A 26,227-nucleotide genomic window follows, 5' to 3' on the forward strand; every position below is an offset into this window, starting at 1 on the left:
AAAAAAAAAAAAAAAAAAAAAAAAAGCTGATGGTCACCTAGGTTAAGTAGACTTTGTGTCCCAACACTTTTTTTTTTTTTTTTTTTTTGAGACAGGGTTTCTCTGTAGCTTTGGAGCCTGTCCTGGAACTAGCTCTTATAGGCCAGGCTGGCCTGGAACTCACAGAGATCCGCCTGCCTCTGCCTCCCGAATGTGCCACCACCATCCGGCTCTGTGTCCCAACTTTACCCAGGAGTGGACGATCATACCTGTGCTCCCATTGCTGGAGAGCTTGGGCAGGATTGTTACTATGAGCTCAGGCCTGGGCTACCAAGCTTCTATCAGACTAGTTGGGGCTATGTATAAAGACCTTGTCTCAAAAAAGAAAAGTTTAATCCCACCAAGGCCAGGTCAGCCTGGTCTACAAATTTAATTCTAGACCAATCAGAGCTACATAGTGAGACCCTCTCAAGACTCAAACCTTCCAGGGGCTCTGAACTTCCCTGTTCCAGTGACCTTCAAAGTACTGAGGATGGTGGAGCCGTAGGGCCAAGGCCCTAAAGTTATTAAAGACCAGGTAAAGCCCACCGTGAACCTTAGGTGAACAAGAGACAAACTCTAGATTTGTGGCTGTTAAATAATTCCTCCAAATACAGGTAAACATGTGTAGTACACACAGCTAGCACAGGTGAGCTCCCAATACAGGTAAACGTGTGTAGTACACACAACACAGCCAGCAGATGAGCGCCAAACGCAGGAGGAAAATCAGGGCAGAGGCACTGCAGAGCTTGTGGAAGACAAGTGAGTGCAGGTGAGCCCAGGGCCCAGCTGCACAGGCTCCAGCTCCCGACCTAAAGGTGAGCTGCCAGTCCCAGAACAAAGGGGCAGGAGAACTTGCAGGCACGGTCACAGGCTCCTGTGCTTCCCCAGGTCTTCTGTCTAGAAGCAAGGGTTTTCCAGCACCCTGGTTTCCCTAACTTCTCATCCTATGAACCCTGAGCTCTTGGGAGACAAGAGTTGCACTATGCTGCCCAGGCCAGCCTCAAACTTGAGATCCTCCCGCCTCTACTGGGATTATAGGTGCCACCACACTTGGCCCCAGAACCCACTTACTTTAACATTTTTATTTTATGTGTATGTTTGCCTGCATGAATGTATGAACATGTGTGTTGTGTTGCTGGAGGGCATTGGGTCTCCTAGAACCAAAGTTACAGATGGCTGTGAGCCTCCATGTGGGTTCTGGGAACCAAACCAGGGTCCTTGACAAGAGTGTCCGTGCTCTTAAGTGCTGAACCATCTCACCAGCCCCAGAATCCTCTGCTTTGATGGATTCTACTTGACAGGCTCTCAGGGTCTGCTAACTCCACTCTTGCTTCTGCTAGGCATGGCCTTTGCTATGGTGTCCTGTGTGTTTACCTTCCCTGGGTCTGTCCCCATCTGCAGCTAAAAATCAGTGTTCCTATGACCCACACCCTCTTCACTCCTCATGCTCCCCAGGTGTGGGTGGAGTGGGAGGAGACCTCCTGGTTTATGTGCCTGGGAAATGTGGGCATGGCAGGCCCCTGATGGGACTGAGGTGTTCCAATGTCCTCGGGCCCAGCGTCTCTGCTGCTCTCGTTCTCAACCCTAGGAGCGGGCAAAGTAGTTCCCAGCAGCTCCCAGCAGCATCAGCAGCTCAGGTGCTGGGGGTCAGGGCCAGGTCTACAGCCGTCACCATACCCAGAGTGTTGCATTGACTGACCAGGCTGCACCATGCCCATTCAGTCCCAGAAGTGGGCTCAGCTGCCTACACCTCAGGTTGGGTGGAGGAGTTACAGGAGCATTATAACCAAACTGGGAGTGGAGGAAAGACAGACAGCACCCATCCACTGTCGTCAAGTCCTCCCTCTTAAACCCTGCCCTAGCCTGTCTTCTCACACGGCACAGGTGACTTTGCCTCCCACTTCACAGTGCAGTCTCCATTAAGCTACTGGCTCTTCATGCTCCCTCAAAACCCCATCCCTACCCTCTCTCCCTCAGGTTCTGCTATTCCCCCATCCTGTCCTGTGCCCCTTCCTCTCTGGAAACCTAAGGTTCTGTCAATTTAAAATATATATATATATATATGTATATATATATATAGTGTTGGGGATCTAACCCAGGGCTTTGTGAGCGTTAGGCAAATGCCTCTCATCCTACTCCAAACCTTTTGCCATCTTAAAAAGCAGAGGACTAGGCCCGGCGGTGGTGGTGCACGCCTTTAATCCCAGCACTCGGGAAGCAGAGGCAGGCAGATCTCAGTGAGTTCAAGGCCAGCTTGGTCTACTAAAGCTAGTTCCAGGACAGGCTCCAAAGCTACAGAGAAACCCTGCCTCGAAAAACCTAAATAAATAAAAAATAAAAGCGGAGGGCTGGAGACATGGCTTAGCATGCTCTTCCAAATGACCAGGGTTCAGACTCCCAGGACCCACAAGGTGGCTGGCAACCACCTATAACTAGTTCTGGGGGATTCAATGCCCTCTTCTGGCCTCTGTTCACACCAGCACACATATGTAGTGCACAATTCAGGCAAAACACCCTTACGCATGATATAAATTTTACAAAGCAGCAGCAAACATACCCCGCATTCCTTTAGTCCCTTCTGAGCCCCAGCATGGCCTCAGCTCTAACTACTGAGGCAGTGTGCAGAGGTGCTCCTCTTTGGGATACTTCCTTGTCTAAACATTTGGCATCTGTCCTCTCCCTTCTACCAGACCATCTGGATAGCTCCGTGTGGCAGCTTTTGTGTCTGGTGGTCTTCCAAGTTCATACACCTGTCTCTAGGCATCCATAACATGGCCAACTCATCCTTTTTTCAGTGACCTCAAGAGCACCCCAAATTCAGCACAGCCAAAATTGAGATCTTCAAGCGAAATCTTCTCTTTTCCTCCTGTGTCCTTCAGCTGGAAAAGGGTCCCTGCCCTTGCCAAAGAGCTAAAGAAAGCTAGAAGAGGTGCTTACCAATACCCTCTGCAGCCTGTCTTCAAGCCTACGGTCAAACAGGCCTGAGTCTCCTCTGCAGCCACCAGCAACCTCACCCACACGCCCAGCATGTCCCCAAGGTCCCCTGAATGTCTCCATCAGGAAGAAGCTTGTTAGTAGATGGACCTACCATCTCCCTCTAGGCTTACTAGGCTTCGGAACCCCAAGTGGCCACTACCTCCCGCTTTCCTCACCATTGCAGCTCTTGCCTTTGGCACTGAAGCTGCTCCACAGGCCCTCGGCTAGCTATCTCATCTACTTGCAGAGCACCACCGTTTAAGGCCCAATCTCAGTCCTGGTCCCATCTGTCCCTTCTCAGCAGCTGAGAAGGGTCCACAGCACATGAGGAGTTAACCTTCAGCTGTCTCAGCATGTGTCGCTTGGTCCTTAGACCCCTTCCTTTCTTTAGTGCCCCCCCCCTTTTACTAAGTCACTGGCTGGCCCACCACTGTCCCCGCCTGCCCCCACGTGGGGAGGTAAGTAGGGGGGCAATAAAAATGCAGCCACAGCTGGGTGGTGGTGACGCACACCTTTAATACCAGCACTCGGGAGGCAGAGACAGGTGAATCTCCATGAGTTCAAGGCCAGCCTGGTCTACAAGAGCTAGTTCCAGGACAGGCTTCAAAGCTATAGAGAATAAATAATGCAGCCACAAATCCCTGGACACAAGCTGAAAAGAAACCAGAATCCTCTTCCTTTTTTTAATAAATGTATTTAATAAATTTAACAACAATTCCATCTTTCTTTTCTCCCCAGAGCAGCTAATACTAACTAAAAGGGGGCATATAGCCTGGGGTCAGGGCAGTGAGCGCTAAGAGTCATAGTCTTCTTCATCCTCTGCATCAGGTGCTGAGGGGCCAGGGGGCGCTGGGGGCAAAGGCAGAGGAGAGGTGAAGGGCATGAAGGGGGTTGGAGGGCTGTGGGACAGAAAATGGAAGAAATCAGGGCACGCTACTGTACTGCACACAACCCACAAGGCCTTCCACCATCCTCCAGCCCCCCAGGAGAGAAGGGCCCAGTGAAGAGCACTATCCAGGTTCTCTCCCAAGGATGGTAGGAACAAGACCATCTCATAACAGACTCTGTGTTTGTTTCCACCCCCGCCCCACTCCCTAAGTCAGCCACTGCCACCAACCACCACCACCGCCACCAACCACCACCACACCAAGTGGCTAGGAAAATAAACCGGTCGCTGAGGAGTTTGGCATTGCCTCCTGCTGGTGTCCCTGGGGTTGCTTACCTCTGAAAGTGGGCAGGGGGGTGACTGGCTTGGGGCGGAGGCTGTGGTGCCTCTTCTTCTCCATCAGTGTCTGTATCCTCAGACTCATCCTGTGAGGACAGCAGGGGTCAGGGTTAACGAGAGGAGGCCTGGGCCATCACTGGGGAGCCCAGACCCCTGGGAGAGCAGCAGATAGGTCTATGAGGATTTAGACATGCAGACAGGGGTACCAGGGGTTGTAGAGAAGAGCAAGCCTCAGCCAGCTTTGCCTAGCACAGGCTGCCTTTCCCACAATCCCCCTCACTCACCTCCTGTTCCGAGTCTGTCCCAGACAGCTTCTTGTCTTTGCCTTTGCTTCCAGTGCCTCCATTCTTCCTGCCACTGCTGCCTGGTTTCCGGCCCCTTCGGGAAGGTACAGTCCATCTGCCCAGAGGACTCTCTCCTCCTGGTTCACCCCCCAGCCACCCCCAACCCTGTGGCCTTGGCCTTTCCCACCTATATACTTGGTCTTGGCTACCCACCTTCGAGGACCCTTGTCCCCATCCATGTGGTTGTCTTCCCCATCTCCCTGCATGTCGGGCACGGATGCCACCAAGTCTTTCAAGAAGTCAAACTGCTGCTCCAGCTCAATGCACTGTTTCCTGAAGAAGTGGGAGAGGAAGGCGTCCAAACGGACCCCAAACACTTAGGTGGGACCCGAAGGATAGCTTTTCATGTCACGGCACCCCTCCCCACTGACACCCGGTCTGGCGAGCTTGGCTCCGGTTATGCCCTCCACCTGGAACACCTAATCCCTCCTACAGCAGTCCAAACCCACCAAACTGGCTCAAACTCCCTCAGCCTAGCACCACTCCCCCATAGGGACACGGCCTCCTCAGAAGCCCTTCCCAGCTCTGCGGCCACTCACAGGTGGGACGTGGTCATGGTTTTGGCATTTCGAGACTGGGTCACCTGGCAAGCCTTCTTCAACAAGGACTCCAGGAAGAGCTCAAGCGCCCGGGCTGAGGGGCGTCAAGGAGAATCCGAGAAAGGGGAGTGCCAAAGTCCCGCCCCACGCCCCTCAGCCCAGCCAGCCCCTAGCAGGATACAGATGATGACAGGCACAGCTGCCGCCACCTTCCCAATCTCTTCGTCCGTCTGCATGATCTTCTTGATCCGCGCCTGCCGAAGGAAGGGGACAGAGCTCGGACGCCGTGGCCTGCGACCCTGCAGGAGGGCTGGGGGCAGCCAAGGGGTACCCCGAGAGAAGGGGCGGGAGGCACCGAGCCAGTGTAGGGCATGGAAGGGGGCGGGGCGTCAGGCCGCGAACACCTAAAGGCACCCGCCCCCCCACGGCAGGACCTGGGCCCGAGCCTCCCGGGAGTCCAACCTGCCGAGGCCCAGCTCGGCCACGTGCTCACCGGCGGAAACCGCGCGTTGTACTTCTTCTTCTTGCTTGGCATCTCGGGGCCTCTCTCGCCGAGCCGGGCCCAGCGCCGCCGCCCGCAGCCTCCCGGCTCCGGGCCTGTTCGCCGCCGGCCCGCCGCGGTTCCCCCGGGTCCTGCTGCCGCCTGCTCCGCCCCCGCCGCTGTCCGCAGGGTCCTAGCGCCGCCAGTCGACAAGCAGCGCCCCAAACCGCGGTGCTTTGCTTTTGGAGCCTCCGGGGCGGTGCGAATCCTTCTCAGGGATCGCCGGCCACTCCCACCCGCCCCCCAAGGTAGAAGTACGAACGTTAGCTCCGCCCCACGCAGGCCGGCTCCGCCCAGGAATCTCGAGCTGGCCCCGCCCCTGAACGCGTCCCGCCCCTTCCCCTGGAGCCCCCGCCCCCAGTCGGCCGGTTCCGCCTCTGGCCCCGCCCTGTGACTGCGTTTGTCTATAAAGTTGTTGTTGAGGTGGCGGGACCCTAAGATGGCGGCGGCGGCGGCGGCCGTGGCAGGGGCGGGGCGCGGCGGGGGTGGCGGCGCAGACCCCGGGCAGGAACGGAGCCGGGCCCGAAGTTGGGTTGGCGCGGAACGGAGCGAAGGCCGGAGGTGACTGCGGGGCGGCGAGAGGGGCAGCCCCGGGGCGGGGGCAACCCTGAGGCTGTGGGCACTAATGGCGGCGGGTGTGGTAGGACCGGAGCCGGGCCCTCCCGCAGGCAGGCTCCGTCCCGAGCGGGTTCGAATCTGACGCCGCCCTTTGACCCCAGGTGGGCCGCTACCCTCTCCAGGCCTCCGTGTTTCGGTCTTTGAGTGTGCCATAGATAGCTGGCCGGGAGGCCCAACCCTCCACAGCCACCTCTAGGGTTGGCCGACTGTGGTGCCTACATCCCTGAAATCGCAGCGCCCTGCTGCCTGCGGGTCTCCAGGCCAGAGGTGCAGGAAGTCCCGTGCCAGCTCACACGCCACAGCTGTTCCACCCCTACAGACGTGACCTTGGGCGAGTCCCTTTTCTCAGTTTCAGTTTCCTTGTTTGTAAGTGAAAGTACTAACAATAGCGACTCCACCTCCGGCATTTTATTTTAGAGACAAATCTAGGCAGGATCAGTTGTTTCCCATTGTAAAGATGAAGCAACTGAGGCACAGACAGACATTAAGTCTTGCCCAAGGCCACACAGTTTAGCCAGTGCCTGGCATCCTAGAGGATCCAGCACTTTGTGGTTACTTTCTCAAACCTCCCCTGACTCTGTTCCCTCACAACAGGATGGAACCAAACGAGGAGCTGGAAGAGGAGGACTCTCCAGGTGGCCGAGAAGATGGCTTCACTGCTGAGCACCTGGCTGCAGAGGCCATGGCAGCCGACATGGATCCCTGGCTGGTATTTGATTCCCGTACTACACCTGCCTCAGAGCTGGATGCCTGGCTGGCCAAGTACCCACCATCTCAAGTTACTCGCTATGGGGACCCAGGTTCACCCAACTCTGAACCTGTGGGCTGGATTGCAGCCTATGGGCAGGGTTACACCCCCAATTCAGGGGATGTCCAAGGGCTGCAGGCAGCCTGGGAGGCTCTGCAGACCAGTGGGCGGCCCATCACACCAGGTACCCTGCGCCAGCTGGCCATCACCCACCGCGTGCTCTCTGGCAAGTGGCTGATTCACCTGGCACCTGGCTTCAAGCTGGACCATGCCTGGGCTGGCATTGCCAGGGCTGTAGTTGAGGGCCGTCTTCAGGTGGCCAAGGTGAGCCCACGGGCCAAGGAGGGTGGGCGCCAGGTCATCTGTGTTTACACGGACGACTTCACGGACCGCTTGGGTGTGCTGGAGGCAGATTCTGCCATCCGTGCTGCAGGCGTTAAGTGCTTGCTCACTTACAAACCTGATGTCTACACCTACCTGGGCATCTACCGAGCCAATCGCTGGCACCTCTGCCCCACTCTCTATGAGAGCCGTTTCCAGCTTGGAGGCAATGCTCGTGGCTCTCGAGTGTTGGACCGTGCCAACAATGTAGAACTGACCTAGTGGGGCCTAGTGGGCAAGACCACCTTTTGCTCCCCTGCGGGGGATGGATCCTTCTTTTTTCTCTTCCTTGTCCCAAGAAGGCCACGCTCCCTAGCTCTGAGGACTAATTGACTTGGGAACTGCCTGTACTCAGTCCCTTTGAACTTCTCTCTGTGCCGGGTTGACTCCAGCCCCCACAGGCTGGGGGCTTTGGCTCCCCGAGGGCCGGGCCCTCAGCTGCCCTCTTTGATGCTGCTCCCCGCCACTGCCCAGGACCACAACTTGGGTGCAGATACTCAAGAAGCCTGCCCTGGCCACCTCTGTCCCCTACTAGACTCACCCTGCATCTTCCTTTTCTTTGCTCCCTCGTAAGGGAGCAAACTTAGTGCTTCCAGTCCCTGCCCTTGGAGCCATCACAGCCCAGGTGGCAGGGCTCCTACAGGACTGAGCATGTTGTGGGGCCCATATATGTTCTGGCCAAGAGCGGATGCAGGGTCATGGATGTAGGCCTGCTCCTCCCTGCAAACTCATAGCCTGCATCACCAACGTCCCTTCCCTGACTACATGTGCCTGCTCCTGGCATTTCAATAAAACCCAGCTTGGGTCCGTGTCTTGAGTGTTTTTTAAAAATACTGTCCTGGTGGTTACCTGCTTTGGCTCTTGAGGAAGGGCAGGGCCCGAAGAGGCAACTCTGACCTGACCAGGCCGATGTTTTCTTCCTCACTTAGCAATGAATATGGCTTGTCACTTCTGAGGCTAGGCTTCATTTTCGAGAACTTCCACAAAGTTAACTCCCTCTGCACCCATGGATCAGAATCAGTTTCTTAGTCTTTCCAGGAAGGCCCAAGGGACTACTCTTTGACCTAAGGTGTATTTGTTTTAGACTTAAATTTTATTGAGACAAGGGCTCACTATGTAGCCCTGGCTGGCCTGGAACTCAAAGAAATCCATTTGGCTCTGCCTCCCAAAGTGCTGGGTTTAAAGGCCTGTACTACCTCCCCCACCACCCCTGCTTTTAGGTTTTTAAAAAATTATATTCATGGTAGACATGCTTTAATCTTAGCACTCGAGAGCAGAGGCAGGTGGATCTCTGAGTTCAGGGGTGGGGAGGGGAGTTAAAGAGGCTGGGACTTGGATCAGCACTTAAGGGCACTAATAATTCTTGCAGAGGATGGTAGGTTTAATCCCCCAGCATTCCTGAGGTGGCGGCCAGGTGGCCTCTTAACTACTCAGTTGCAGGGGATAAGATGCCCTCTTCTGGCCTCTACAGGCATTGCACACATAGGTTAGAGACAAAACAGAACAATACAGGCAAAACAGAAAAATCTTTACAACATATTGGAACCAATACAATATAAAATTACTTTTTTATGGGGTGCAGAGGCTAGTTTGTCTCATGTACACATATGAAGGTCAGAGAACAACTTGGAGAAGTCAGTTCTCCCTCCACGGGTTGGGTCCCAAGAATCCGACTCTGGTCAGGCGAGTACCTTTATCTACTAAGCCACCTCAGTTCAGACTTTTTGTTTTTAAAAACAGGATTTTATTATGTGGCTCTGGCTGCATGGACCAAGTTGGCCTTGGACTGCGGCTGCCCACTTGCCACGTGCTGGGATTAAAGGCCACACTCATCTTGAGCTTATGATCCTCTGCCTGTACCGGATTGCTGGGCGTGTTGGATTACAGGTGTGCACCATCACATCCAGTTTAGTGCTTCCCAGGTTTATGCAGTGACCAAAATTAAACCCAGGGTTTAGCGCCTGCTAGGCATTTTGCCAACTGAGCTACACCCACAGGCCCTCTGCCCTCACAGTTTTCTCCTTTTTGAAACAGTAGTGTAGCACAATCTGGTCTCAGTTCTGGTCCTCCTGACAGCTTCTGGAGTGCCAGGATTGCAGGTCTGAACCACCATGTGCATGCCTCAGGACTCGCATGAAAGCATTCTGTCCCTGTAGTTCCAAGATAGTCACACTGGAGCATCCTAGCCAGTGAACAGCCTGAATATCCATGGGTGGTGTCTCCAGAAGCCCTGGCATGGCATTCACTTCTGCCACCCTATCCAGAGGCCACTGAATAGTTTACAAAGCACTTCCATGTGTAGCGCTCAACACTTGTGACCTCATTAAGGAGATGCTAGCCCAGTCCTGTTGTCAAGCAATTGCCACCAAATGTGGTGGTACGCACCTTTAATTCTAGCACTCAGGAGGCAGAGGCAGGCAGATCTCTGGGAGTTAGAGGACAACCTGGTGTTATATAGCGAGTTCCAGGACAGCCAGAGCTTCAAGACTCTATGGGGGGGGGGGGGGGGGGGGGGGGGGGGGGGGGGGGAGAAGGGGAGAATTGAGGCCAGTGGGAGAAAAGATAATGCAGGGTGATTCAGTGAGAGCAGAGCTGGGACTTGCCTCTGATCCCTCCCTTCTTGGAGGGTGGTTCTTGACCCGGAGAGACCTTATAACCCACAGAGCATAGGCACTCATATGACCTGGCCATCCTCTGCTGTGTGGCTGCTGCAGCCTCAGGTCCTGACTTCTGCACTGTCCTGTCTCATCTGGCCTGGCCTTGGTTGGGGGTTAGGGGCATTGGCAGAGAGCCCCTTGAGATGTTGCTCTCGTGCCGTGCCAGCGCTGACTCAGCCTCCAGCAGCCTCACCAGGTTGGAATTTGGAGCAGGGGAGCGGAAGATGCCACTGGGCTGACTGGGTGGAAGTGGCTGAGTCACGAGACGCTGGCTTAACCCCCTCCCCAGCTTCCTCCCTACCCTGAGTTTCTCCAGGACTGAGTCCACCTCAGCCCAAACCTGGGAAGTCCCCCGAGCTCAGAGTCAGAGCCAGGTGCCCTGCCCTGCCCGCCTGCCTGTCGATGCTTTGAACTTGACAAAAGTGGGCCAACTTTCCCTAGGCAGGGGAGTGGCATCCTGGCAGAGTCTTGTGTTCTCACAAAGATGTCCTCATGGTATGGACAGCCCAGGTTTTCTTCCTGTACAAAGCCTGACACATCCCTCTTCTCCATCTCTATGGCCCTGCCTGGCCACTTGCCAGGCCCCTTGCCCTTCCTCGTTGTCTCCGAAACCATGACAATACCCACTAACTCGGCCCTCCACTCTCCACCTCCTCCTCTGCCCTGCCCCCCAGCCCAGTCTACAGATCCCTCTGTAGAGATGCTCACACTTTTGTCCTACTGAAAGGCCTTCTGTGGTCTCTACAGCTACGAGGAACAAGGTCTGCTCCCCTGGGCTGGCACTGAACAGATCCCCAACAGCTGTCTGTCTCTGCACCCCACTGAAGCCAGCTGGCACATCCTCTACCACCCTGGCATGGAGCAGGGGGCCTCAGGCCTTCCTCCGGCTTGAACACCTGCCTTGTGGTACTGATCCCAGAATCAGCAATCACCTGGTTGATAGCTGTCTCCTGCTGGTCCCCAAACCACAGTCCCAGACTAAGGCAGGGGCAGCACCTACATTTGAGCTTCCAGCCCCGAATAACCCTCTCCAGAGGGTTAGATGGAAGAAGTGATTGCCTCAGATCCAGCTCCTGTGAGTCCCTCCTCTTTTATCTCTCCACTCTGTTCATTTTGCTTTAGAATATGACATTTTCCCCCACATTTCGACCTTTCCCACTTTGGTGCCTTTGTTGATGGGTAGCCTCTGTTCGCACGCCTGACACCAGCTCTCCTAGCAATGGCGGCATCTCAGGCCCAGCTCCCTAACAGTGCTCTACTTGTGGCTCTCTATGGGGACTCTAGGACAGCAACTGTGGTTTATTCTCGGGGCATCTAAAGCCCCAGCTCAGCATCAAGCCTGGTGTAAGCTCCAGACAATGTGCTTTTTGAGGAAGGGATTCAAAACAGGGTTTCTCTGTGTAGCCCTGGCTGTCCTGCAACTCACTCTGTAGACCAGGCTGGCCTTGAACTCAGAGATCTGCCTGCTTCTGTCTCCCATGTTCTCAGGCACAAATAACGTGCTTGAGAGCCATCCTTGGTCTGCGGGCCTCAGTTTCCTCAGACTGTTCACAAGAGCCTGACACTGGTTTCGGTGTTTACCTACATTATCTCACCTATGCTCCATTTAGCTCTTGTATTTTAACAGTTATTTTATGTATGTGAGTGTTGTGCCTGTGTATATGTCTGTGTTCCACATGTGTTCATGGTACCCAGGGAGGCCAGAAGATGATGTTGGATCCCCTGACACTGGAGTTACAGATGGTTGTGATCTACCATGTGGATGCTTGGAATCAAACCTGGGTCTTCTGGAAGAGTAACCAGTGCTTAACTCCTGTATGTCATCTCTCCAGCTTCTAGCTCTGTTGTTATTACATTCTGCAGAAGGGGAAACTGAGACTCAGAGAATTCCGATTAATTGTCTCAAGGTTGCAGAGCAATTAGACAGCAGAGCCATGATTTCAACCCCAATCATTCAACTCTAGGGCATCTGATACATGGTTAAGTCTTCCTAATAAAAGTGCTGTAAGCTGGGTGGTGGTGGCACATGCCTTTGATCCCAGCACTCCGGAGGCAGAGACAGGCAGGTGTCTGTGAGTTCAAGGCCAGCATGGTCTACAAGAGCTAGTTCCAGGACAGGCTCCAAAGCTACAGAGAAACCCTGTCTTGAAAAAAACAAACAAACAAAAAAGTGCTGTTGAGGGCAGGGGTGCTGCAGGAAGAAATATTACCCTGAAGGGACAGAGGATCAACTTGTGATATACACACAGGGAGGTTCTCAGAGTCACTTGGGAGACAGCCTGCTCCCAAATAGATTCTTTCCAGTACTAACCAAGAAGCTGAGGTCCTGGAAGAACAACCTATCTGAAAAGGAAGGCTCACTCCAACCTACCTGGAGGATGGCACCCCGACAAGCCAAGGGCTTCCCAAAACCTGGGCCAGCATGGCTTCTCTTTCTTAGTCAGCTCCTGCCTACATGGGAGTACAGGGGCGCCCGGGTGCGTAGGGGCTGGCCAAACTTGCACAAGCCCATGTCGGCTCCCTTAAGAAAACTGAGAAGTATGGCAGAGGACAGAGAGACAAGAAGATGTTCTGGGACTCCAGCCTGGACCTGGGGCAGAATTCAGAGATGTACTAGAAACAGCTGAATAGGAAGATGCTTTGGCAGGATTTGGGGGATTTTCCTGTACGCCAGCTGCGCCCCGCGCCTGCTGACTGGGAGGGGCCTGGGTAGGGATGAAAATTGGGTCACATAGCTGATTCACTGAGGAGGGAAACTCCCCACTTCTGTGACGTGCATCCCCAGGCACTGAGAGGTAAAACTAAGGGCACTAGTCTGAGGAACCTTCTACCCAGGTTTTCTTTGTCCACTGGCCTCCTCGGCGGATGCAGTAAACCTGAGGTTAGGCAGAAGGCCATGCAGGCAGGATGGCAGGCTTGTGGGGACAGCTTTCCAGGAAAGGAAAGCAGAGCTTGCAACTGGAATGAAGGCTGGACAGGATACCTCAGGTGTCTTTTCTTATGTATTTTATAAGTGAGGCAACCACGCTTACCGTAAGAGCCAATGTGGGTAGAGGCCTGCTCTTTAAGGGCACACACTGGGCACCTTCCCCGTGTCAACTCGCTCCACCCCTTACTGTACTCCTTTTGTTGATGAGAAAACCCAAGCCAAAAGATGCTAAGTAAACTAGTCAAAGTTGAGCCAGGTGTGGCGGTACGTGTTTATTATCTTAGCGCCTGAGAAGTAGAGGCAGAGAGGTTAAGAGTTTGAGTTCAACCTCAGTTACACTGCAAGTTTGAGGCCAACCTGGGCTACATGAGACCCTGTCTCCAAACAAAACAAAATAAAAACTTGGCCAAACCAGGCGGTGGTGGTGCACATCTTTAATCCCAGCACTCGGGAGTCAGAGGCAGGCAGATCTCTGTGAGTTCAAGGCCAGCCTGGTCTATAGAGCTACTTACAGGACAGCCAGGGTTGTTACACAGAGAAACCCTGTCTTGAAAAGCCAAAGTGGGGGGATCTTTGGCCAAAGTCAAAACTACGGATGCTCTGGCAGCCTGTACAATCCTGTCTTGTACCCTGGGGTGTTAGGGCATTCTGTCCCCAGTCCCTGAGCAGCTCTAGCTCCTAGAGTCAGAGGCCTCCTTGGGATGAAGTTGGATTGGTTTTTGTGGGTCTTCTACCACTGGCCCCACGCCTGCCTGCTGGAGCCTCTGGAAGATAGCTGTCAGACTCTGGCTCCACCTCTGCGGCCCCTAAAGGGAGAGAAAACTGACTGCCACAGAAAATCGGTCAGCTCTTCAGAGGCCAGGAGAGGGCAGTGAAGCCTCTGAAGATCCCTTCAGAGTCTCTCCAGAGCTTTGACTTTTTTTTTTTTTTTTTTTTTTTTTTTGGTTTTTCGAGACAGGGTTTCTTTCTTTGTGGCTTTGGAGCCTGTCCTGGCACTAGCTCTGTAGACCAGGCTGGTCTCGAACTCACAGAGATCTGCCTGCCTCTGCCTCCCGAGTGCTGGGATTAAAGGCGTGCGCCACCATCGCCCTGCCAGAGCTTTGACTTTTGAGTAACTCCCAATCCTGTGCCCAGAGCTTCCCTTTTTTGTCTTGATGCTCACCTCCTGCATCAAGTGCACACACAGACACAGACATACACATATGTGCACGGACACATATAGAGATACACACACATGTACCCATACACACAGAGAACCACAGAAATGTACACACACACACTGACATACATACACACATACAGACATGCAGACACATACAGAAATATATACACGTGCACATATGCATACACATACCTACACCCACAGAAACATGAGCAGAAACGTACACACACAGACATGTACACACATGCACACACAGCCACAAAGTGATAGTCTAGCTTTACTGCCCATTGCCACAGAGGGTCCTGTCTTTCCCCGCCCCGCCCCCGCCTGAGGCCAGGGGACTGAAGGTCCCCCAGGAGGCCTAAGAGTTGTGACTCCATGAGGTGTGGCCAGTGGCCCCACGCAGGTGTGCTTTGCCCCACTTGGCTCTCTCTCACAGGGTGCGTGACTCACTCCCTTGCCCCCCATGACTCAGTTTACACCGGTGCCTGGAGGTCCTCACAGCTCGGGTGGGGCGGTTTATGGGTAAAGCCCAGGCCCGCCAGCCTTTCATCCCAGGATGAGCGTTTCATCCCACTCCTGGCCTAAAGCAGGAGTTGGCACCCCTGGGATCAGCAGGCACCCTTGGGAGCCCAGGCACAGGAAGTGTGTTCAGGGAGGGAGATCCTAGGTCTGGGCTTTAGAAGGAGCTGAAAAACTGGATGCTGAGCACCAACCTTCCTTAGCTTGAGTTTGAATGGAGCAGGGCCACTCTGGTCAGGCCAGTCGGGCACAGCCATTCTGGACTGAAGAGGAAATGGGTCCCATGGCACCAATCTCATCAGTAAGAGAGCTCCTTACCATGTCTCCTGCCTTTCTAGGATTCTCCGACTGTTACCCATGCTTTACCCTGTCTACCCAGAAGAGCAGATGCGAATGAAGAAATGGAGCGCTAGAAGTGGAAGGAACTGCTGCGCTAACCCGTCAGGGATAAAGGAGGCTTTGCAGAGGACGAGCTAATGCACACAACTGCCTGACGGACGAGTGCACAGCCGTCTGTGTGTCGCTCTCACTGTGAGCCTCTCGTGTGTGCACACAACTGCCTGACGGACGACTGCACAGCGGTCTGTGTGTCCGCTCTCACTGTGAGCCTCTAGTGTGTTCAGTGGTGAGAAAGGACTCTGACCATCCTGACCAGCCTTCACTCCAGGCACAGCCTGTGTTTCCTTCTCTCAGAGCTGTTCCCACAGCCCTGATACCCTCCCTCCAGGCCATTCCACACAATTATCTCCTCCCGCCTCCCCAGTTGTTTGAGCAGAAGTGGGGCTGAGAGACCCAGTGTTCCCCTCCACCTTATAGGTCTCCATAGGAACTCCTGGTTTTAGGGAGCACAGGATGTGATGTACAAAAGGGAGAAACAGGCTGGAGAGATGGTGGCTCGGTGGTTAAGAAAGTGTGCTGCTCTTCAGAGATCTAAGATTCCTAGCACACATGCTGGCAGCTCACAACTGCCATAACTCTAACACCAGGGGACTCAGTACTCTCTTCTGGCCTCTGCAGACACAGACACACACACACAGACACACACACACGCACAAACACACACACACACAGAGACAAAGACAGATACAGAGATAGAGAGATCTTTAAAGAATGAAATAAGAACAAGGCATGGTAGAGCATGCCACAGGCACAGATACAGACTATATTTTAAAATAAATCAAAAATTGTAAAATCCTTAAAAAGAAGACAGCAAGGATCCCAGAGGGGACAGCGTGACATGAAGTCCTAGAACACTCAGAGGCCCAGCTGGGACTGAGCTCATTTCTTGGATTCTGGAAAGCGGCATGAGTGAAGGAGGAGTCCCCAACCTTGCCTACGGCTGCCATGCACCCACCAGGAGCCCCAACCTTGCCTACGGCTGCCATGACTACAGCTTTCTAGCCTGTTCCCCCCTCCCCCTTCCATAGTCTGAGCCCATCAAATAGCTTCCTTTGACCCCCATAGTCAAAATAGCCAGGTCACAAAGCCCTAGGTCCAGCAAAGGGTTCAATCCCTTCCCCAGACTTCAACCACATCCCTGTTTAAATATCTACCCTAGCCATTTTGTCCCCAAGCCTGGGCCAAGCTCCTCAGCCTGCTATTCCAGGGTCAGCCCACCTTTCAGCTCATGCCCTAACCGACATTCTGCTGGGTACCCTGAACCTTGGCCAACAAGGCCTTCCCTTCGGTCCACCCACAGGCCTTTATGCTCACTGCCTCCAACCCTAGGAATGTCTCTCCTGACCTTCAGCACTCTGCCGGGAAGCCTCCTCCCACTGGCCCCCACCCCAGCTAAAAAGAATGTTTTCTTCCTTCCTGGGGGCTCTGTTAAGGTCCCTCTTATGCTCTAACCACCTCTCCAGGACCTCAGTGTCTGGGGCCAAGGCCAAGTCTTTATCAGCCCTTAGTCCCTGAAAATAGACCCCATTCCACTTCCTCTGATGCAGCCTTGAATTTGCCACTTGGTAGAGGAATAACCAGAGTCCCTGGTCCTCTTCGCCTCTCCCTTCTGGGTACTTGAATTACAGCCATAAATACCTTGCCTGATGTTTGTTGTGACAGGCTCTGACTGTGTAGCCCAGGCTGGCCTGGAACTCACTGTGAAGCCCAGGCTGGTCTTGAACTTCCAGTGATTCCTCTGGCCTGAGTTCTGGGGTTCCAGGGTTGCAGCACTAGACCAAGTCCATTCCACCTTTAGCACACTTCATCTGGGTCACAGAAGCTGGAGTATACCTACGGGACCTTACACAGAAGCTGAGTATACCTACAGGACCTTACACAGTCCTAAGAGAGAGTCGAGAGGAGCTACACACAGCGAAGGAACTGCACAGATGAGACAATGAAGGCCAGAGCCAGAATTAAAAGCACATGCGTGTGACTCTGCTGATATGGAATTCCAGCAGAGAAGAAACTAAGCTATGGCCATGGAAGTGAGTCAAGCGATTTCCTGAGGTGAGGGCATTGGCTACAGAGGGGCAGGAGTGGTTGGGGGGGGGGGGTGCAGACGTGTTCTATTTTGATTGGAAGATGGCTATGTAAGTCAAAACACATGACCAGTACGCTAAAAAAAAAAAAAAAAAGTGCAAGTTGTGTAAAACAAACCTCGGCCAAATGGATTAAAAACAAGGTCTTGCTTTGTTGCTTGCAGTGAGATTTTCCCTTGGGCCGTCAGCTCATAAATAACCACACGGAGACTTCTTATTACTCACGAAAGCTCGGCCTTAGCTTGGGCTTGTCCTACTGGCTCTTATAACTTAAATTAACCTGCTTTTATTAATCTACACTTTAGCATTAGGCTCTTTACCTTTCTTTCACCTTGCACCTCCAGTTTCCTCTCTGTGTCTCCTGGTGTCCCCAACACACCTAGATTCCTCCTCTTCCTTTCTCTCCCCAGAAACCCACCCATACCTCCTGCCTAGCTACTGGCCATTTAGCGGTTTCCTTGGTTTGTTTTGTTTTTCAAGACAGGGTTTCTTTGTAGCTTTTGGAGCCTGTCCTGGAACTCACTGAGTAGACTAGACTGCCTTATATGCAGACATCCACCTGCCTCTGCCTCCTGACTGCTGGGATTGAAGCTGTGTGCCACGCCTGGCTGGCCATTTAGCTTTTTATTACACCAATCACAGCAATACACCTACACACAGTGTACAGATAGATTCCCACAACACACCTACACACAGTGTACAGATAGATTCCCACAACACACCTACACACAGTGTACAGACTCCCACAACACACCTACACATAGTATACAGATAGACTCCTACAACACACCTACACATAGTGTACAGACACCCACAATACACCTACACACAGTGTACAGATAGACTCCTACAACACACCTACACACAGTGTACAGATAGATTCCCACAACACACCTACACACAGTGTACAGATAGATTCCCACAACACACCTACACACACTGTACAGATTCCCACAATGGTTGCTCAGGTTTGCCTCAAACTACTGGCTAAAGCAATCCTCTAGACTTAGGTTCCTGAGTAGCTGGGACTACAGGTATATTAATTCCAGCCCTCATTTTAAAAAAATAAGACTAATATAAACATATTTAGAGGAAGCCTTTCAAAATATAAGAAGGTAGTCAGACATAGCTGCACACACCTATAATCCCAGCATTTGGGAAGTAGAGACAGGTGGGTCTCTGTGAGTGCAAGGCCAGCCTGGTCTATACAGTGACCCTGTCTCAGAAAACAAACAACAAAAAAAAAGTGGGGCTAGAGAGATGGCTAACTGAGTAAGAACACTGACTGCTCTTGCAGAGGACCTGGGTTCAGTTCCCATCACCCACACAGTGGCTCTGTCGCTCTCTTCTAACCTCCACGCCCACTGCATACACATGGTGCACATACAACATGTAGGCAAAATACTCATAGATGAAATGAAAATTAATAAAAAATGTTAATTTTTTTAAAAATAAAAATGACACAAAAAGTTGGACATAGTAGCTCACACCTGCAATCCTAGCACTTGGGAAGCTGAGACCAGAGGATTGCCATGAGTTTGAGAACAGCTTGACCCTGGTCTATAAGGTGAGAGCCCACCTCAACAAAACAAACAACCAAAGAAAACACAAAAAATAAACCACAATCCCAGAGAACTTAGACAAAAATGAGGACACTAAGAGAGACTTACATAGATCTAATCTACATGGGAAGTAGAAAGTAGAAAAAGACAAAATCTCCTGAGTAAATTGGGAGCATAGGGACCTTGGGGGAGGATTGAAGAGGGGAGAGGAGAGGCAGGGAGGGGAGCAGAGAAAAATGTAGAGCTCAATAATATCAATAAAAAAATGTAAAAAAAAAAAAAAAAGACTAGAGAGATGGCTCCACACCTAAGAGCACTGGCTGCTCTTCCAAAGACTGGGGTCAGTTCCTAGCACCCATGTGACAGCTAACAACCATCTGTAACTCCAGTTCCAGGGAATCCAACACCCTTTCCTCACCTCGTTACACTCACTACATGCATGTGGTACACAGACATACATACACACATATAAAACATATATTACATGTACAATAAAAAAACAAAAAAATAATCTCTTCTTTGTAAGGCAGTGGTGGTGCATACCTTTAATCCCAGCACTCATAGGCAGAGGCAGGTGGATCTCTATGAGTTCGAGACCAGCCTGGTCTACAAGAGCTAGTTCCAGGACAGGCTCCAAAACCACAGAGAAACCCTGTCTCGGAAAAAAAAAAAAAAGACAAATAAACTAGGCGGCTGTGGTGTATGCCTTTAATCCCAGTATTTGGGAGGCAGAGGCAGGCAGATCTCTGTGAGTTCAAGGCCAGCCTGGTCTATAAAGCTAGTTCCAGGACAGGAACTCAACACAAAGAAACCCTGTCTTGAAAAAACTAACTAACTAAACAAATACATACATACACACATACATAAATTTTAAAAAGACAATCAAATCTTTTAAAATGAATGAACCAAAAACAATAAAAGTAATCAGCGGATGGCTGCAGGCACCAGTTTGGAGAACACTTAGAGAAAACCCAGCAAAGCCAAATAAATTCATACCCTCTGGCCTCACCATTCTCTCCCTGACACACCTCCAAGAGAAATGAAAATGAAAGTATCTGGCCAGCGAAGGATATATCAGGCATGCTTGTGACAGCCTTATTCCCCGGGCCCTACACCGGCAGAGCCCTCAAGCCAGCTGCAGGAGACTAGGAAGACTTTGATGGCTCTCCATGTAATGGCTCTCTCCTCTATTTTGCTCTGACAGCTGTGAGGGCTTGTGTATGTGTAAGACGTCAGTGAGATACACACATTGGATGCTGTGGTGTCCTTGTTAAACTTCATTTTAATCAATGGCTTAACTTTAAGAGCTAACTCTAGGGGCTGGAGAGATGGCTCAGTGGTTAAGACCTCGTGCTGCTCTTCCAGAGGACCAGGGTTCAATTCCCAGCACCAACACAGCAGCTCATAACTGCCTGTAACTCCAAGATCTGACACTCTCACACAAACATACATGTAGGCAAAACACCAGTGCACATAAAATTTAAAAAAATTTAAAAAAGAGTTAACTCTATAAAACTCCTAATAAAAAAGTGATGACTTCCTGACTTTGGGTTGAACAACAGATTCCTAGAAGTGCCAGAAACATCATCAACAAGTGAAAAAATAGATAAATTGCATCAAACAAAAAGTTTAAACTTTTGCGCATCAAAAGGACATCATTACTGGGCATGGTGGCTCCAGCCCAGCCAAAATTACATGATAAGGCCCTGTCGTGCAAAGAACAAAGGATATCATCAAGCTGGGTGTCAAAAGCAGGGCTGTAATCACAGCATTTGGAAGACTGAGGCAGGAGAATCAGTAGGTCAAGGCCAGCCTCTGTTATATGCAAGTTTGAGGCCAGCCTGAGCTACATGAGACTCTGTCTCCAAAATGAAACAAACAGCAACAAATGGACATTATCCCAGACATAGTTACACACACATGTAATCAGACATTATCCCAGGCATTTTTACACACATGTAGTCAGACATTCTCCCAGACATAGTTATACACACATGTAGTCAGACATTCTCCCAGACATAGTTATACACACATGTAGTCAGACATTCTCCCAGACATAGTTATACACACATGTAGTCAGACAGTCTCCCAGGCATAGTTATACATACAGGTAATCCTCACATTCCAGAGCCTGAGGCCAGAGAATGTGAGTAACAGAAAACCTGAATTTTATAAACAGATCTATCTAAAAAACACCAAGGGCATCATCTACAGATATATGTGCACAAATACACATGCACACCCATAACTGTATTCCAGACGAGGTTTCACTGCGTAGCCCTGACTTGCCTGGAACTCACTATGTACAGGCTGGCTTCAAACTCAGAGATCTGCCTGTCTCTGCCTCCTTTAAAGGTGTGTGCCACCAACCTGTGTGTTATCAAACTCGACACTGTGCTTATGATTAAAGGAAGGTCCGGTAAGATGGCTCGACAGATAAATGACCTGCTGCTATGTCTGATAACCTTTGCTCAATCAATCCCTAGGATCCATATGGTGGAAGGAGAGAGGAAACCCAAGCTCTCAGGTTGTCCTCTGACCTCCACACAACGGCTGTGCCCACAAAATAAACACAAGTATAATATAAAAGTCTGACGACAGGTAATGCAATTAATTACCAGTGAAGTGGAGGGAGGAGGGTTATGAGTCAAAGGTCAGCCTAGGCTATATATTAGGACCCTGTCTTTCAACAAACACAACAGAATGAGAAAGAAAACATTTGCAAATCCTAAAGGTTTATACTCAGAATCTCAATGTAAAAAAAGAAGAGAAAAACCAAGCATGGGGTCCCACAGCCATGACCCCAGCACTTGGGAAACAGAAACAGAAGAATCAGACATTCCTAACCTACTTAGAAAGTTAAAGGCCAGCCTGGGTTACATCAGACCCTGCTTTACAAAAAGAAAAATTCTCTGATCGCAGAAATAAAAGACTTGAATGGGCTGGAGAGATGGCTCAGTGGTTAAGAGCATTCCCTGCTCTTCCAAAGGTCCTGAGTTCAATTCCCAGCAACCACATGGTGGCTCACAACCATCTGTAATGAGGTCTGGTGCCCTCTTCTGGCCTGCAGACATAGACTCAGAAAGAATATTGTATACATAATAAAATAACTAAATAAATATTTAAAAAAAAAAAGAAGTCAACAAGCTAGGCGGTGGTGGTACAACTGAGAGGCAGAGGCAGGTGAATCTTTGACTTCAAGGCTAGCCTGGTCTACAGGGTGAGTTCCAGAATGGCCAGGGCTACACAGAGAAACCCCATCTCAAAATAACAACAAAAAGAGGCCAACAAGCATGTGGGAATACTCCCTGCTCACTAAAGAAATGCAAATCAAGCCAGGCCATGGTGGTGCATGCCTTTAATCCCAGCACTCGGGAGGCAGAGGCAGGCGGATCTCTGTGAGTTCAAGACCAGCCTGGTCTACAGAGCTAGTTCCAGGACAGGCTCCAAAGCTACAGAGAAACCCTGTCTCAAAAAACCAAAAAAAAAAAAAAAGAAAGAAATGCAAATCAAAAGCCAATAAATGCCACTAACTCCCACTCTGTAGCCACTAGTTTTTTTTTAAATATTTATTTATTTACTATACAATATTCTTTCTGCGTGTATGCCTGAAGGCCAGAAAAGGGCACCAGACCTCATTACAGATGGTTGTGAGCCACCATGTGGTTGCTGGGAATTGAACTCAGGACCTTTGGAAGAGCAGGCAATGCTCTTAACCACTGAGCCATCTCTCCAGCCCTGTAGCCACTAGTTTTTAATTTCTTAAATTTCATGCATTTAGTTTATGTGTTTGGTGTTTTGTCTGTTGTGTGTCTGTGCACCACATGGGTCCTGGTGCTTGGATTCCCTGGAACTGGAGTTACTGACTATTGTAAGCCAACATGTGGGTGCTGGGAATTGAACTTGAGTTCTTTGGAAGAGCAGCCAGTGCTCTTAACCTCAGAGCCATCTCTCCAGCTTCCCAGGCCCTATTCTTTAATTTTTAAAACCCCAACTGGAAACTAACTAGGGCTGGCCATGATTTGGAGAAATTCAAGGTCCTGCACACGGCTAGGTAAAATGCACAGTGGCAGAGCCACTGTGGAAATTTGTCTGGAGGTCCCTGAGGGAGATGTACCCAAGGCAAATACCTGAGAGAAATGAAAGGCTCTGTCCTCGCAAAGACTGGTGCTCCAGTCTCCACAGAATTACTATTTGTACACAACCCAAAGTGACGGCAACACAAAGTCCAGGAACTTATGAATAAGCTGAGGTACATACATAGCATGGAATGTTACTCAGTCACAAAAAAGGACAAATTATCAAATTCAAGGCAAAACATAAATGAGCCTTGAAATCTTACGCTGAATGAAAAAAGCCAGACAGAAAAGGTCACATAGTGTGTGACTCCATGGACGTAAAATGCCCAGAATAGGCAAAGCCACATCCACAGAAAGATTAGTGGTTACCAGGGGATGGGGCAAGGGGTAAATTGGGAGTGGTTACTTAATGGACCTAGAGTGTTTTTCTAGACCAATAAAGTTCTGAAACCAGAGAGAGGTGGTGGTTACACAACATTGTGAACGTCCTCAATGACAATGAACTGTACCCTTAAAATGGTTAATTGTATGTTATGTGAATTTCACCTCAGTTAAAAATGTAAACGTCAATTTAAAAAGAGAATAGAAACTACAAAACACAAACATCACCTCCAACTCCCTGGTGGCCCTGAGAACCTAGAGATGCCAAAGTTCCACCCTTTGCCTCCTTTGGCCTCACTGCAGCTCGAGAGGTGGGATCCTCTGGGCTCACCGGTGGGAAGTCACTGAACCAAGCACACACAGAAACCCAGGGACAGTGGCTCCCTGGAGTCACTGCGGAACCTGGGGTTCTCCTCAGGCTCCCTGCCTGGGAGCTGGCGAGGTCAGACATGGGGAAATGTCTGTGCAACCGCAAGGCAGGAGTTAATGACTGAGGAGCTTGGAATGTACTGCTTCTGGAAGGGCGCCTTGTGGCTCCACGCTTCGAGCAGGAAGGGACTTTCGAGTCACGTACACACACTGCACTGGGGACCTGGACCCTGCTCAGCTGCCACAGGCAGTGTGAGGAGAAGGCAGCCCGAGAGGTATGCAGTCAAGATGGACTCAGGTCAGCTCTCCTAGGTGCCACCACCAGGCCGCTTGCATCATCTGTCTAGCTCTGGTCAGCCAAAGAGTTCAAAGACCAGTCGTGTGTGTGTGTGTGTGTGTGTGTGTGTGTGTGTGTGTGTGTGCGCGCGTGCGCGCGTGAGCGTGCGTGCATGCAAGAGCGCATGTACCGCAGCACTCGAGGAGATCATGGGAAGCTTTTGGGAATCAGTTGTCTCCAGGGTGCAAACTCAGGTTGTCAGGCCTGTTGTGGCAAGCACTTTGACCTGCTGAGCTATTTCCGCCGCCCTGTTTTGTTTCTTGAGACAGAGACTCCCATAACCCAGACTGTCCTTGAACTCCATTTTGTAGCAGCTGCAGACGCTGAACTTCTGTCCTCCCGCCTTCACCTCCAGAGCTCTGGCACCACAAGCGTTCAGCACCACCACACCTGTCTGTGACGCTGTTGTGTGTATACATCTCTAGCAATCCTCAAATGGAGCTATCACTATGTCCGCATTTCACAAATGAGGAAACTCAGAGCGATTGGGTGAGTCATCCTGGACGCACAGCGGATGGTCAGTCTAGCCAGAATTCAAACCCAGAACCCAGAGCTTTCTGAGTCCACCACGTACATATTCGGATTCTTTCCCTGGGTCTCACTGGCCCCAGGACCCCCTCATACATGCCTGCATTCTCTTTTGGAAAACTGCTGCGGTCTCCCAGAAAGACAGGCGTTTGTAGACTCAGAGTAAGGGACTGGCATTAGGCTGGTGACCTGAGGATGCTGTACAGCAAAGCACTTTCACACCTGCAGTCCCCTCTGGCCTGTGACAGCCACAGTGAGGCCCAACAGAGACTCAGGAAGGTGACCTGCCTGGGTCACGCAGACACAAGGTACAACTCTATGACTAGAAACACAGGACTACTCTGGCTGTCCAGCCTGAGTCCAGCCCTGGCCTCTGGTCCCAAAGAAGACAGCCGAGGACCTGTTTCCCCGAGGACAAACCTCTTCAGTTTCCATTGAGATGGAAAGAAGCCAAGAAAGGAGTTTGGGACCATTCTCCCAGCCAGACGGTCTACAGGGATGGGCAGTGTAAAGGCTCAGAGCCCTGATGGCCTGGCTCGGTCACTAGTCTCAGCCACTTACTCAGTAGCCTTGGGCAACTCATTTCAATACCTGTCAACCTCGGTTTTCTCCATGTGTGAAATGGGGGTTAGGATGGCACCTACCTCCCCAGCACACTTGGCCAGGCCTCACCCTCACAGAGACCTTTCACACAGTTCCAGAGAAGGCTGGTGACGCACACGGTACCGGAGGAGTGCCTCCAGACAAGAAGTCTCATTGACTGCGTCTCAGGACATCTGTAGGCTCTCTCTGCCTGCAGAGGCCTGGATTAAAACGTGCTAGCTCCGGAGACTGCTTGATTATAGTGCTTTCTATCTGTGGGCACCCAAGTGCCACTTCATTTAATGTTGAAATGTTTTGTTTTGTGAGACAGGGTTTCACTGGTAGCCCTGGCTGTCCTGGAACTCACTCTGCCTCTCCCTCCCAGGTGCTGGAACTAAAAGTGTGCACCCCACTGCCCCCTTTGGTCAACGTTAAAATAAATAAAACTTTTTGTAACCCTGGGGTTTGTCACTTATGCACTTTTTAGTCTATCAGAGGCCTGACACCAGTTGAAGCTGGGTGTGGTGCCACACGCCTGCGACAGCTGCCCTCCACGCAGGAGGTGGAGGCAAGAAGACCAGCAGTTTCAGGTTATTCTAAGCCAGCTACATAAGGAGTTCAAGACCAACCTGGGCTATAGGAAACTCTATCTAAAGACAAAAAAAAAAAAAAAAAAAAAGCCAGGAATGATGGTGGTACATCCCAGCACCTGAGAGGTGAAGAATTAGGAGTTCAAGGACAGCCTCCACCAAGTAGCAAGTTCAAGACCAGCCTAAGATACCCGAGACACTATCCCAACCATCCTCCCTCGACAAACAATAAAGTAAACTCAACTAAACAAACTTTCCACTCCGATTACAGAAGCCAGGACGGCAGACTTGGGAGACCGTTGGGATGATTCCTGCCAGGTATATAATGATGCCAGCAATAATTCATCATATCTGTAATTCACTTCAAGAGTCTCCAGCTAGTTTTCCCGTTCTTCTAAGTCCCCTAGCGAGGCCAATCGGTTACCCGACTGTTTCGTCCTGTTTTACGGGCGTTGGGAACCTTGGCTAGCCCAGACGGGGCGGGGCACAGCTGCAAGCCCCAACCTCTGCTAGGTGCGTCAGGGGGAATCCTCGCTGCACCTGGGAGCGGCGAGGAAATTGCACCATGTATGGGCAGCTGCGTCAGAGGGGGCGGGGCCACCGCAGAGGCTAGGGGACGCCAAGCCGGTCGCTTTCCTCCGCAGAGGCGGCTG

At 51.3% G+C, this 26,227-nt stretch overlaps 2 protein-coding genes across 4 annotated transcripts; one reads left to right on the forward strand and one right to left on the reverse strand.

Annotated features, from left to right (window-relative positions):
- Positions 1-3,671: 3,671 nt before the first annotated feature.
- Positions 3,672-5,862, reverse strand: Drap1 (DR1 associated protein 1). 2 transcript variants are annotated; one of them, XM_050137633.1, is made up of 7 exons: positions 5,599-5,862; positions 5,287-5,359; positions 5,106-5,199; positions 4,720-4,839; positions 4,507-4,600; positions 4,220-4,308; positions 3,672-3,896 (listed from the first exon to the last, which is right to left on the reverse strand). In XM_050137633.1, the coding sequence occupies exons 1-7, from the start codon at positions 5,638-5,640 to the stop codon at positions 3,791-3,793; spliced, it is 618 nt and encodes a 205-aa protein (XP_049993590.1). In that variant the 5' UTR covers positions 5,641-5,862; the 3' UTR covers positions 3,672-3,790. The 2 variants fall into 2 exon arrangements, with proteins under 2 accessions (XP_049993590.1, XP_049993589.1); XM_050137632.1 differs by having other exon boundaries at positions 4,507-4,621.
- Positions 5,863-5,995: 133 nt separating this feature from the next.
- CUNH11orf68 (chromosome unknown C11orf68 homolog) lies at positions 5,996-8,204 on the forward strand. 2 transcript variants are annotated; one of them, XM_050137631.1, is made up of 2 exons: positions 5,996-6,206; positions 6,844-7,391. In XM_050137631.1, exons 1-2 carry the CDS (start codon positions 6,086-6,088, stop codon positions 7,248-7,250), a joined length of 528 nt encoding a protein of 175 aa, XP_049993588.1. In that variant the 5' UTR covers positions 5,996-6,085; the 3' UTR covers positions 7,251-7,391. The 2 variants fall into 2 exon arrangements, with proteins under 2 accessions (XP_049993588.1, XP_049993587.1); XM_050137630.1 differs by having other exon boundaries at positions 6,045-6,207; positions 6,859-8,204.
- Positions 8,205-26,227: the final 18,023 nt, after the last annotated feature.

Source organism: Alexandromys fortis, unplaced genomic scaffold (genome assembly GCF_014885135.2).
Source record: "Alexandromys fortis isolate MF-2015 unplaced genomic scaffold, M_Fortis_MF-2015_v1.1 scaffold_3, whole genome shotgun sequence".
NCBI lineage: Eukaryota > Metazoa > Chordata > Mammalia > Rodentia > Cricetidae > Alexandromys > Alexandromys fortis.

Bases quoted from the DNA above. Each gene is read 5' to 3' on its own strand.
- Drap1 (XM_050137632.1), bottom strand. From the start codon at position 5,640: ATGCCAAGCAAGAAGAAGAAGTACAACGCGCGGTTTCCGCCG. The intron at 4,622-4,719 runs GTGGGTAGCCAA...TCCTCTGGGCAG, and splicing joins GGGGACAAGGGTCCTCGAAG to ATGGACTGTACCTTCCCGAA. The intron at 3,897-4,219 runs GTAAGCAACCCC...TCTGTCCCACAG, and splicing joins CCCCCTGCCCACTTTCAGAG to CCCTCCAACCCCCTTCATGC.
- CUNH11orf68 (XM_050137630.1), top strand. From the start codon at position 6,086: ATGGCGGCGGCGGCGGCGGCCGTGGCAGGGGCGGGGCGCGGCGGGGGT. The intron at 6,208-6,858 runs GTGACTGCGGGG...CCCTCACAACAG, and splicing joins GAACGGAGCGAAGGCCGGAG to GATGGAACCAAACGAGGAGC.